Source organism: Callionymus lyra, chromosome 12 (genome assembly GCF_982586985.1).
Source record: "Callionymus lyra chromosome 12, fCalLyr1.hap1.1, whole genome shotgun sequence".
NCBI lineage: Eukaryota > Metazoa > Chordata > Actinopteri > Syngnathiformes > Callionymidae > Callionymus > Callionymus lyra.
The window spans coordinates 26,274,983-26,287,049 of NC_141829.1; the positions used below are offsets into that span (position 1 = coordinate 26,274,983).

Below are 12,067 nucleotides of genomic sequence, written 5' to 3' on the forward strand. Positions count from 1 at the left end.
AATAATAATATGTATTATTTGAATTAAAGTTTCTTGTTCCTCCCAGTTTTAGACGGTGTAACTGCAATGGCATGGCTTGTCTGTTGCAGAGTTGCCAAATACTGCATGTGACACTTAACTCAACAAGATAAAACTCTTGCAGTGTATGTTTCTGGTTTTGTCTTCTGGTGGGAAATGATCTATACTACTACGTTATATGAAAAACTGTCTCTAAACCACTGCTTTAAGTAGTTTAGTGTGTCATGGGACACTCGCATGAAACTCCATGTTAGTTAAAACCTAACCCATCATATTTTCGTACACTGTATAAATATTTTTTTTTCATTTGAGTTTAATTTTTAAAATTGCCCAGTCATTATAAACATTGATTTTGGAAGGAAGAGAGGGTATTATAATTGGCGACTGAATCCAAGCTTACTTAATAATGAAGAATTCTCAAATAGATGTTCTGAAGAGATCAAGGAATTTATTAAATTGAACGATAGGGGAGATGTTTCTGATTCGATATTATGGGAAACTTTTAAGGTAGTAATCCGAGGTACAGTGATATCTTATGAATCTATGCAGAAAAAGAAAAGAGCTGTCAGACTAGTTGAAATTGACAAAGAGATTTCTGAAGCTGAAACACAGTATAGGGAAAATCTATCTGAAACTACACTTAAAAATATTGTTAGGTTGAGGCATGAATATAATACAATTCTTACCAACCAAGTTAACAGACTTCTTCTCAAGATAAAACATAAACACTTTGAACTCGGGGATAAACCTACATCGTTACTTGCTCGACAACTGAGAGGAATCCAAGCCAGCAGAGCCATACATCAAATTCTGTCTCCAGAAGGAGAGATTTTGACCGATCATCAAAAAATAAATGATTGTTTCAAAAATTTTTACTCAGAATTGTACACGTCTCATACTGAAACAACTGAGACCGAAATTAATGGCTTTCTCAGTTCAATTCCATTTCCGCAATTAGATGACAAAGCCCAAGAAAAACTAAATGCTGATATATCACTACAAGAGGTCTTGAATGCCATCAAAGAATTCCCAAATGGGAAGTCAAGTGGACCAGATGGATACTGCATAGAGTTTTATAAAGCATATGCTGATCAGGTGGCTCCTTTATTGCTTAGAATGTTTAGAGAGTCCATCAGGAATAAAAGACTGCCCGGTTCGTTATATGATGCAAATATTTCATTGTTGTTAAAAAAAGAGAAACCAGAAACTGACCCATCATCATATAGACCTATAGCTCTTTTAAACTGTGACCTTAAAATATTGACAAAAGTTTTAGCTACTAGATTAAATGAACACATATCAATGATAATACACCCTGATCAGACTGGTTTTATTCCCCGAAGACATTCTTTTTTTAACGTGCGCAGATTGTTAAATATTGTATATAATAAATGGAGCAAAGATTCCAAGGCTGCCATTCTTGCACTTGATGCACAAAAAGCTTTTGACCAAGTAGAATGGAAATACATGCTATTAACCCTGAAAAAATTTGGCCTTGGTAATAGTTTTGTTTCCTGGGTGGAGATGCTTTATTTGTCACCAACTGCTACAATTATTACTAACTCTGACCGATCTTCTTCTTTCAACCTTCAGCGTGGGGTTCGCCAGGGATGCCCACTTAGCCCTCTACTCTTTGCTTTGTGTATAGAGCCGCTTGCGATTGCCATCAGAAACAGCCAAAATATTATTCCTATACACCTCGGTAAAGTTGACCACCACATCGCTCTGTATGCGGACGACATTATCTTATTTCTGGAGCAAAGTGAAGACTCTATCCCTGTCTTACTTAATATAATTGAAAGAGCTGGTAATTTGTCCGGATACACTGTAAACTGGCAAAAAAGTGAATTAATGCCTTTGGGAAATGGGATAGATCCGCTGTTTTTGAGTCATCTCCCCGTGAAGATAACTGATCAAATAAAATATATGGGAACCATAGTTGATAAACAACCAGATTCTTTGTATAATTTAAATTACCTTAAATTAATCCATCAACTCCAAAGAAATATTGAGTATTGGCGAACACTTCCAATGTCAATGGTCGGTAGAGTAAATGCCATTAAGATGATTACACTGCCCAGATTTTTATATATTTTTCAAAATATTCCAATATTTCTGACAAAGACCTTTTTCAAAACTTTAGATTCAATCATAATGCCTTTTATTTGGGGTTATAAAGCACATCGGATTAGTAAGAAACATATTTGTAAGTCAAAAGAATTAGGAGGTTTGGCTCTCCCTTGGTTTCAACATTACTACTGGGCAGCTAACGCTCACGCTCTCATCTATTGGAATAATGCATTCCCTGGGGAACCTAAGGACACAACACCATCTTGGGTTGCCATCGAACAGGATATTAATGGTACCTCTCTCCCAGCACTACTACACACTAAAGAAGGCAAACCGAAAATTGAGAGAAATCTTAGTTTTATAGTAAAAAACTCTGTGAAGATCTGGAAACAAATAAAAAAAGTATTTAATGTACCAGAAACTTCTAGTTTGGCCCCAATTTGTTATAATCATTTATTCACCCCCTCAAAACTCGATTCGGTTTTCATAGCCTGGATGAAAAAGGGACTTATTTCTGTTGCAGACTTGTATATTGACAATGTTTTTGCATCATTTGCCCAACTACAGCAGAAATTTTCTCTTCCTACGTCACATTTCTTTCGCTATCTACAAGTAAGGAACTTTGTTAAAATTAACATCCCAAATTATGAGGTTTACTCCCCCCTTGATCAGCTTGAATCATTCGTATCAACTAAACCTGGAAGCAAGCGATTAGTTTCTCTGTTTGTGAAGTTTTTTGATACTTACGTGGCTCCACCTACTGACCGTCAGAGGGTCTTGTGGGAAAATGACTTGGGAACAGAATTGACTGAAGAAATGTGGTCCAAATCTCTTAATAAAATCTACACTTGTTCAATAAATTCCAGACACCAATTGATACAATTCAAGGTCATACACAGACTTCATTACTCCAGAGAAAAACTACACTCCTTTTATCCATCCACATCACCAATATGCGTCAAATGCAAACAATCAGTGGGAACTTTGGCTCACATGTTTTTCTCCTGTTGTAGACTAGCAAAGTTTTGGGAAGAAATATTTCATATTTATTCTGCAGTTTTGGGGAGAAACTTGGCTCCCGACTCCGGGACTGCCATTTTGGGTTGCTCACAGCAACTGGAGCGTTTAAAAGATTCTGAGACAAAGGCAATTTTGTTTGGAATGGTTTTAGCAAAAAAAGTAGTTCTTCAGTGTTGGAACAAAGAAGTGCCTCCTAATTTTCATATGTGGCTCATGGAACTTACAAAGACTCTTTGTATGGAGGCAATCCGCTATGAACGGACAGGAAAAGCGGACAAGTTTCGACGGATATGGAAGCCTTTCTTGGACTATATCTCGGCACAAAGAATGGACTCCTGAAATGTTCTATTTTTCTTTTGTGTACAATGTGTAAGTGTTTGACTGGATTGCCAAATATTGTTTTGTAGGTGCTGTTTCTTTCTTTCTTTCTTTTTTTTTTTTTTTTTTTTGTTTGAGGGGGGTGGGGTGATCGGGTTTCTGTTTTGTTTGTTCTTTTTTTTGTTTTTTTTTTGTTTGTATGTTTTGTCTCGTTCTCTGAAAAATCAAAAATAAAATAATACAAAAAAAAAAAAAAAGCACAACCGGAACTAAAATAGCTACGCAACAGTAAAAACACAATCCTACTCTCTGGTGTAGATGTGTAGATGAAACAAACAACCAAAAAATGCACCAGTATTGAAACGTATATAAAGAGAACTCCTATTTAGAGGTAGGAATGGAGTGAGGAAAGAACTTTGTTTAGGAAACCACAGTAGTTTTAAATTATAAATGTGATATATTAATGATGTATACTGTTATGTGATTAAATATTTTCCCTTTCGTGGACATAGTTTAAATTGATATATTTGGACAATATAAGGTCTTTATTTGCATAATTTATCAATGTAAAAGTATATAGTTGCACAACACACTTTCTTTCTAGTATTATTTGAACGAAAGCTCGTATCTCATTCTGTATTATGAGACTCACTTTAAAAATAAAGGTCAGGTCGAGTTAGAAAATAGGCAACTTTCTTGCCTCTTTGAAAAAAACACAAAACGCCCAACTGCTCCCCAAACTTGTATCATAGAGCTACAGCATGTATTACAACGACAGTATATTAATTCCCTCAACCCAATTTGCTCTAAAATGTTCCCACAGATTCCTCGTCATCTTTGTCTGTACATTCATTAACACAGCACTTAGGTCGGCTCTCTCTCTTTATCCTTTCTCATCGCTTCCAAGTGAAACCTGTCAAGAGCCAGTGAAGTGGAAAGGTTAGTGATCTTCCTCTGAAATAGATAAGGAGGCTGGTAATTAGTTAGTTAAAAGAAATTGGACATCTCATCTGTCGAGACGAGCCTCACGGCCTGTTGAACCAATAATAGCCTGGAGTTAATTAAAGGTCGTGTTGAGGCCGGTGCTTTGAATTTCATCACGTCAACATCAGTGTTTGAGAACTTTGCTCGAGGGCTCCGTCATAACAAAGAAAAAGCAGCGACTGATTTAATACTAAACAAATATTTGCACATTCATCAATTAATAAATACATTGCCTCTTTTGATTGGTGTGCAACTTGGTACAACTTTTAAATAGTGATATCCAAAAGCACTTCACCTCATCGCTTCCCTTCAGGTGAAGTTAGTCTAGGCAATTGTTCAACCGCTGTGCTCTTTAAGGTGCAACAAACATCTCCGCAGGCAGTCAGGGGAAAGACAAATTGCTGTGTGTGGTCATCATCTCTTTGTGCATCTGTCTCCAAATGATCAGAATGTCAGCAAAAGACATCAGATTGTTTGTGAAAGTCACTAATAGATCGACAGCAAACGCAAATAATATTGTGCCTGCCAAGTTCAACAAGGCTTTGCCAGTCTTGTGACAACAGCAGTCGCATATTCATTTGGAGGGTCGTGACAACAAAACTATTTTGTGCCTCCACTCCAATACCAACAAAGGGAAATGGGTTTAAATCAGTAATGCTTTTTCTTACCTAAACAATGGGCATACGCACGAGTTGAACCGGTTTCTTTGCATTTAAGTGGAAAACCAACAAACACATTAAAAATTGCTTGCAGAATTCCAGATTAGAACACGTCAGTGCTGGCTACAGCATATAATTTAAACAAGATTACTAAAAAAGGGTGAATATTGAAATTAAATATTGTTCTTCCAGTTGGTTCAAACTGATTATTTTGAGTAGAAAGAGTCTTATTTGACTTAATGATAGACTACAACATGCAACATCTCGATTTAGAGGAGGTCAGTTCTTCCTGCTTTACTTTCTGAACTCGGTATATAGATATTTTAGTTATTGAAAAAAATTACAAACAAATATGTCTGATGTAATTGTATGTAGTAAGTCTGCCAATTGGTTTCAAAACTAGAATAAAGTCTTGAATACAAGAAACTAAAGAAATGCGTTTTTTTTTTACTCAGTTATTGTCATCTTTTTTAAGCCAGTGAGTTTTGTCTTTTAATATAATGACATTTTTGTCGACATATAGGTAATCTAAGTCAGACCTTTCAGGAAGCGTGAATGTCATCGTTGGTAATTCTGAAAGGGATTAAGCTAAGCAACATGGGAAGGTGTTTTCTTTCTGCTCTAAATCCATTACAGTTTTTCCGTTAGTCTTAAGTCACCATAAAACCAGGAATGAAACTCCTCTTCTGGATCTGTGAGCTCTTTATCTCTTGCCATCTGTGGCAGACATCTGAGTCTTTGCATTTATTTTACCAACGAACACTGTTTGGAAGGAAAACAAAAACATTGTTCAGGGATGTAGCGAGAAGGTCAGAGAGACCCGCCCTGCTAGAGGTGAAGATAAGCAGTGTGTTCTCCATCTTTCTGTTCAGATAAACCGCAGAAGACCCACAATGTGTGGCTGTTGATGCCAGACAGATGGAGACAGTGTTGTGCTGATTGCATTAACATACCCAACCCCCTTAAAAAAGAGGGGGGGGGATCACCAGAAAAACGACAAAAATATTGTATTGTTGTCACAGGGAATACATAACCTCGGTCTCTACATAAATTAATCTACAGCCTGATTGGATGCTCCCAGAGGTTGTTACATTTGTATCAGAGTAGGTACACCCGTTTGTATCGAAAGCTGCCGGCATAAAATAAATAATACATCTGAGTGTGAGGATCCATCTGCTCCATCCAACAGCTCATATTAATTGATGACTTTAGGTGACGTTTATATCCTTCAAGTATTTGAGTCACATTATTTTCTATGTTGCGTTTATGATCCATGACGTAACCAGGGCTTTCAAAATTCACTTATATCCTGACATACATGATCTTCCATACAATTTTTAGCTGGTGAGGATAAATAATCTATCACCATGGAAACAGTAAGGTATTATTGAAGTAAAACTTATCTTAGCATTTATACACAAATAATTAGCCCATCTCAGACTATAGTCAATATTGAATCTTTTCTTTGGGTTTTACAGTGAAATGAATCATTGAAAGACAGTAAAATGTACTGCAGCTTTTGTTATATGCTATAATGAAAAGAGCGATGGTGAAAAAAATTCCCCCGACATGACTCATGGGTAATAAAAGTTGAATTACGTCTGAGTCATTGTGTTTGTGGGAAGTCGCCTCTCTCTCTCTCTTATAAAAAAAAAATCCACAAATATTTGTTTGACCACAGTGATTTCAAACGCTGAATATAAGCCACATATCCGTGAGCATTTCCTTCTATAACTTCAAAACTGCATTTTTCAATCATGGGTGTGTTCATGATGCACCAATTGACTGTTTTTAACAAAACCTTCTCTGTCTTGTTGATCAGCGGTTGATGCATTACTGCCACCACTTGATCGAGAAAGTCTTCAGTTATCTCTTCTACATGTCTGTCTTGTGTTACTTTTCCTGCTAGAGCGCCTCCTGGAGGCTGTAAGCTTGTGAAGGATTTTATTTTTCACTGCATCACAACTGTCCAGATCCTAAATTATCATCAATCAATTGGTTAACAATTGACTTGAAACAATGATAACCACATGTGAGACGATATGGAATTAAGTCAAAAGAATCCATTAATGTTGAAGAAGGTGTATTTCAAAAAGTGCAACTCACACATTGGTGGTGAAGATGCCGTAGATGAGGTCCTGCTCGGGCAGGTAGAAGGTGCTCTGCAGCTCGTTGTAGTAGAAGGGGATCTCCCCTGAGCGCGAACAGTTGAGCCGGGCCTTCATGAACGTGGTCCAGGTGTCCTCCAGCAGGAACCGACCACCGATGTCATTCTTACACACCCGAGCCACTCGAGAGTAAACAGTCTTTCCACAGTCGTGCTCCACAGCGTTCTCTCTCAGGAAGAAGAAGGTAAACAGGCCGATGTCGTATGCTGAGATAAAGTGGGGCTCTGTGGGGAGAAGAAGAGAAAACAAGAGGGTCATCGCTGGGTGACTACGGGGAGATAGAATTATTTGTAACGTTTATCTCGGTAATATCGTTTCTTTGACCTCATGCCTGGAATCGATCGCAATAAAAGATTCTAAATTCTTCTGCCTGAATATAAGTGGGACGGAGCCTCAATGTCAAAAGTGTAAATGAGAGTAGAAGATGTCGAGGAAGGAGGGGATGAGAAATGACTGCTAGTAAATCCAAGTGATGTTTTGATGGCAAATCCATGAAGCTATGTCTGTTTAACTCGGTGCTTGTGCTGCTTTTACGGCGGCCGCTGACATCACAGATGATGGATGTCTCGCCCTTCTCAGGGGGCTGTCAGGCAGAGTGGACTGAGTTTAAGTAAGAAATTACAGTTGTAAACACAAGCTCACAAAAAATTAATTGAGGGATTCATTTAAAATGATTGGCATTGATTAATCGTATGTCTTTTTTATTCTCACCCCTTAAAATATGTCATTTTATTTTCAAAAGATTTTTCTCTCACTTACTTTGTGTAACGCTGGAGTATTTTTGCTTTAATTCCCCATAATTTTTATGCTGTTTTGTAGGTTTGTTTAAACCAGCATGGAACAGAGATGTTTAGCAGCTTGAACGAGGGGGCGAGGAGGTGATGTGAATAACAGGAGATGCAAAAACATTAAGGATATAAAGCTGGTGCACTCGGAATATGAGTTGGCATGAATCATTGTTTTCCTAAGTGTTTTAATGTGTGCAGAAATAATGTAAATAAAACAATCCCCACCCCCACTCAACACGGATCATATCAAAAATATACTTGTATATAATATATAATGCATGTTTACTTTGAGGCACAATTCAACACTGAAGCTTATGTTAGTTTGAATGTTGATGAAAAACATTTGGTCAGCACCCGCTGGGTTAGCTTTCTAATAAAGAAAAGATTGATTGAATCTACAACCCTTTCGCCGCTGGTTCTCCTGAACTGAGGAGGATCAGAACTGTGAATGATTTAGATTCACACATTAAATCCAGTGGGAACACAATTCCATCACAGATTCATCCATAGCCAGGCTTTGTCTGCCATAGGTGTGTGTATGTGTGTGTGTGTGTGTGTGTGTGTGCGTGTGTGTGTGATTATGCTGATGAGACTCTCTCCAGCTGCTCAGCATCTTTCTCATTTCAGTGTGTCGCGACTAAACACACGCATGCCGAGAACACATGGACACACAAGTGGCCAGCGTGAAGTGAGAGGACACACACTCGTCGCCGAAGCTTCAGTGTGGTGTGAAGCATGCTGTGTGTGGTAATGTCACCCTTCTCCTGCAGCGAGGAATAATTATGTTGCTCACTGACTCCTCGCTCCGTCTTTTACGCCTCTACAATCCTCGACATCCTTCTCAGCCTCCGCATTTAACACACCTGCTGCCATCATCCAAACTTTCTTGCCCGTGTGTCCTCCGATAAAGAAAGGTCACTTCAGCATCTATTTCACTCCACATCTCCACCTCCAGATATAGGGGAAGTGCTTGTGTGCGTTCATTAGTCTGCATGACAACTTGAAAAGAGATGACAAAATTTCAATGTCAATTTTAGGATTTGAGAGACAGAGCCTTGTTCTTGTCAGCGTTGGTGTTTTACAGCAAAACTACCGTCATTATCCCTCTTCTCTTAAAAGAAAGAAGGTTAACTGCTTTGACAATAAAGCATCACAAGTCAAAGTGTGTGAAAAAGTAGCAGTATAGTCGTGAAATAACAGTAATTTCCCCTTCAGTTATTGAATTCAGTGTTGGAATTTACACAGCTTAATCCCAATCACATTCTTCTACAAAACACAGTTATGACCTTTCTCCACTGCTCACACTTATTGAGGCATGAAAACAATTTCCTTTCCATTGTATACCAGATTTAACCTTTTGCTGAGGCAACAAACAAGTTTCTCCTTCCTTATTTTTGGTTTAAATGATTACTCCAAAAAAAGGTCAGTCACCTGTTGTAGTCCCAGTGTGGACAACTATTTTGACCTTTTCTTGACTGCAACATGAAAATACAGTGAAATACAGCAATAAAGTTTTTGCAACCATATCTCTGGGGATGTTTGTGGTTTTCTAAAGAAGCATCAGCATTCACTGGAGTTCTATTCAAGCTTATATTTCCCGTATCACTGTAACATAAAAAATCTACTTGTGTTTATATCCTCTTTGCACAGTTTTCTGAGGATTGGTTAGCTGATGATTGAGCATTTTACGACAGTAGTTTAGACTATAGGTCAACCTATAATCTTCATAATTCATTCATTTTTACCACATATTCTCTGTGTGGAACCTATGAGGCAGTGGAAAACCATAACAAGGTTGCCAGTCCATCACAGTGCTCACAGGAGAAGCAGAAAAAAAAAATATTTTTTTACTGTATTACTGTCTTTAAGTATTTTATACCTCTGAAAAAAAGACTTTGTCCTGAATCTCTATTAATGATAAATGTACATGTTAATGTGTGCTTTCTTCTTGATCAACTATAACTTTACATCACCAGGACATTGAGGCGTGAAAGCAGGATTGAAACTGACCCCTCTCACCTGGAACAACACCTGTTCCAACTGCTCCTGTCCAGCAGGAGACTGAGATCAATATGGACCAGAACATCCCGCTTCAAGAGATTTTTTTACCCCTCTGTTGTCCGGATCATGAATATTGTTTGATTAAATGTATTTTATTTTTATTCATTATTCATAATTTATTTGTATGGCATATTCCTGTCTTGTGTTTACAACTAGAAATAACAATATGTTTCTCAATAAATTCTATTTTTTTAAAGCTTTTTATTTTTTCTATTGATTTGTAATACGAAAGCAATCCTTGATGTTTTCGCAGCACCACAGCCCGTCAGGCTTCCACTGTGATCGTGTAAAAACAGCCGTCCCACAAGTACAGATGTCAGCGGCAGAAGTGTGGACTTGACAGCTTTGCAGTTGAAAACCAGTCAAGAAATGCTTAAAGTATTAGCAGGAATTTTCACTCGGCTCATGTTGTTTGGATGAATTTAAATCCCTGTGGGTTTGCCCGGGAAACCTAATGATCGTTGGGATGCTATTGGATTACTAATCCTGTCGGGTTAGAATTCACATGTCTGGTTCACACCTGTGGATTTACAGAGTCACAGTTTCGATAATCCCAGCAGGAGAAGAATATTACTGACCATTAATCTGTGGTTACTTGATGCCAATTTAAATATCTAATAATCTTTTTTTCTAAACTGGAGAGTACATTATTAAGGCCTCAAGAGCGGCTTCTACGTCATATGTACATAAGAATGTTGTAAATGTTCGTCGTGTCAATCTCCAAATATGTTTTCAAATGTACATGCTTTAGTTTAACTGCCACTTGAATTCCTCTCTGGACCCAAAATGACAAAACACATTTCACAATTAAAAATAAACTTTAAAGAACTGCATCTGGTCTTAACAGGAGTTACATATAATTCAAAGTAGGGACATAAAAAACATGCCTGATATTGTTCCAGAACCGATTTACAGTAAATGTTCTGTTTTATAAGCAGATAATTGCTTTTTGGTCTTCAGATTATATACGATTTACTTTATTAATCCATCTGGAGATCTTCTTTCGGGAAATAAGGTTTACATCAGAAAATAGAAGGTACAGAATTTTCATAAATGCAAGAACAAAGTGCAAATAAAAAGAACAAAGCTCAAAGAGAAAACATAAAGATCTTAAAAGAATACAAAAATGAACATGAAAATAATAGAATAGAATAGAACACATAATCTGTTAACTCTCCTGCTGCCCTAGTCTAGTCTAATAGCACGAGGAATGAATGAGTCCCTAATTCCCTGTTGCTTTCAAGAAAGTATAATAAGCAGCATTGAAAGAGACATTCAACCTTTTTCAAACACCAGAAGCTGTGAAATATAGAGACCGTCAATGGTGCCACATTACCGTTGAGCCATTTCGAATTGTACTGTGCCGTTCGTAGAGGAGGCATCCCACCCAGGCTGCGGTAGATGACAGGATCTCTCCCTGAGAAGTCAATGACAGTGGCGGCGTACAACTCGCCGCTCTCTGTCACCACCGCTGTAGAGTTGTGGCGAGGATCGTAGGGGCAGCGTGCGACGCCATTGACCCGTTCCATCACGCTGCTCATGTTGCCCACCTGGGACGGACATCGGAACAGTTAGAGCTCCGTAAACACTTTTATATTCTTGTTTGCTGTACCTCTCGGGTAATGCAGAGCGGCTGGAAAGCGTTGGTTCCACAGGTCATGACCTCTGTCTTGTTCACCAGCAGCACTCGGATGTAGTTCTGGCATTCGGTCTGCACATGAGCAAGAGTGTAAACTGAGCAGCAAGGCAAAGCGGAGGCGCTCGCCTGACTTATCTCTCACGTGACAACAACAAAGCCTGAGAACATTATGTGACCAGAGGCATCTTGTTTCATCTGAGATAATGGTTCATCAAGTGAATTGACAACAGTGAGATGTGTGCTAGTCTCACAAAACAGATTATCATGGTGGAATAAATGTCCTGATCTAATGTCTAACATCTGCAGTCTTATTTTGGCTGTCAGTGGAGCTCACAATAACAA

The 12,067-nt window shown here is 38.1% G+C and overlaps 1 protein-coding gene across 3 annotated transcripts in view; it reads right to left on the reverse strand.

Annotated features, from left to right (window-relative positions):
- Positions 1-12,067, reverse strand: part of sema5ba (sema domain, seven thrombospondin repeats (type 1 and type 1-like), transmembrane domain (TM) and short cytoplasmic domain, (semaphorin) 5Ba) — a 153,082-nt gene that overhangs the window by 42,914 nt on the left and 98,101 nt on the right. For all 3 annotated transcript variants that reach the window (XM_087803437.1, XM_087803436.1, XM_087803439.1), the window contains exons 7-9: positions 11,699-11,797; positions 11,423-11,636; positions 7,176-7,461 (exon numbers count right to left, since the gene is read on the reverse strand). In XM_087803437.1, coding sequence (XP_087659563.1) covers positions 7,176-7,461; positions 11,423-11,636; positions 11,699-11,797 — 599 coding nt within the window. The remainder of the gene's footprint in view (positions 1-7,175; positions 7,462-11,422; positions 11,637-11,698; positions 11,798-12,067) is intronic.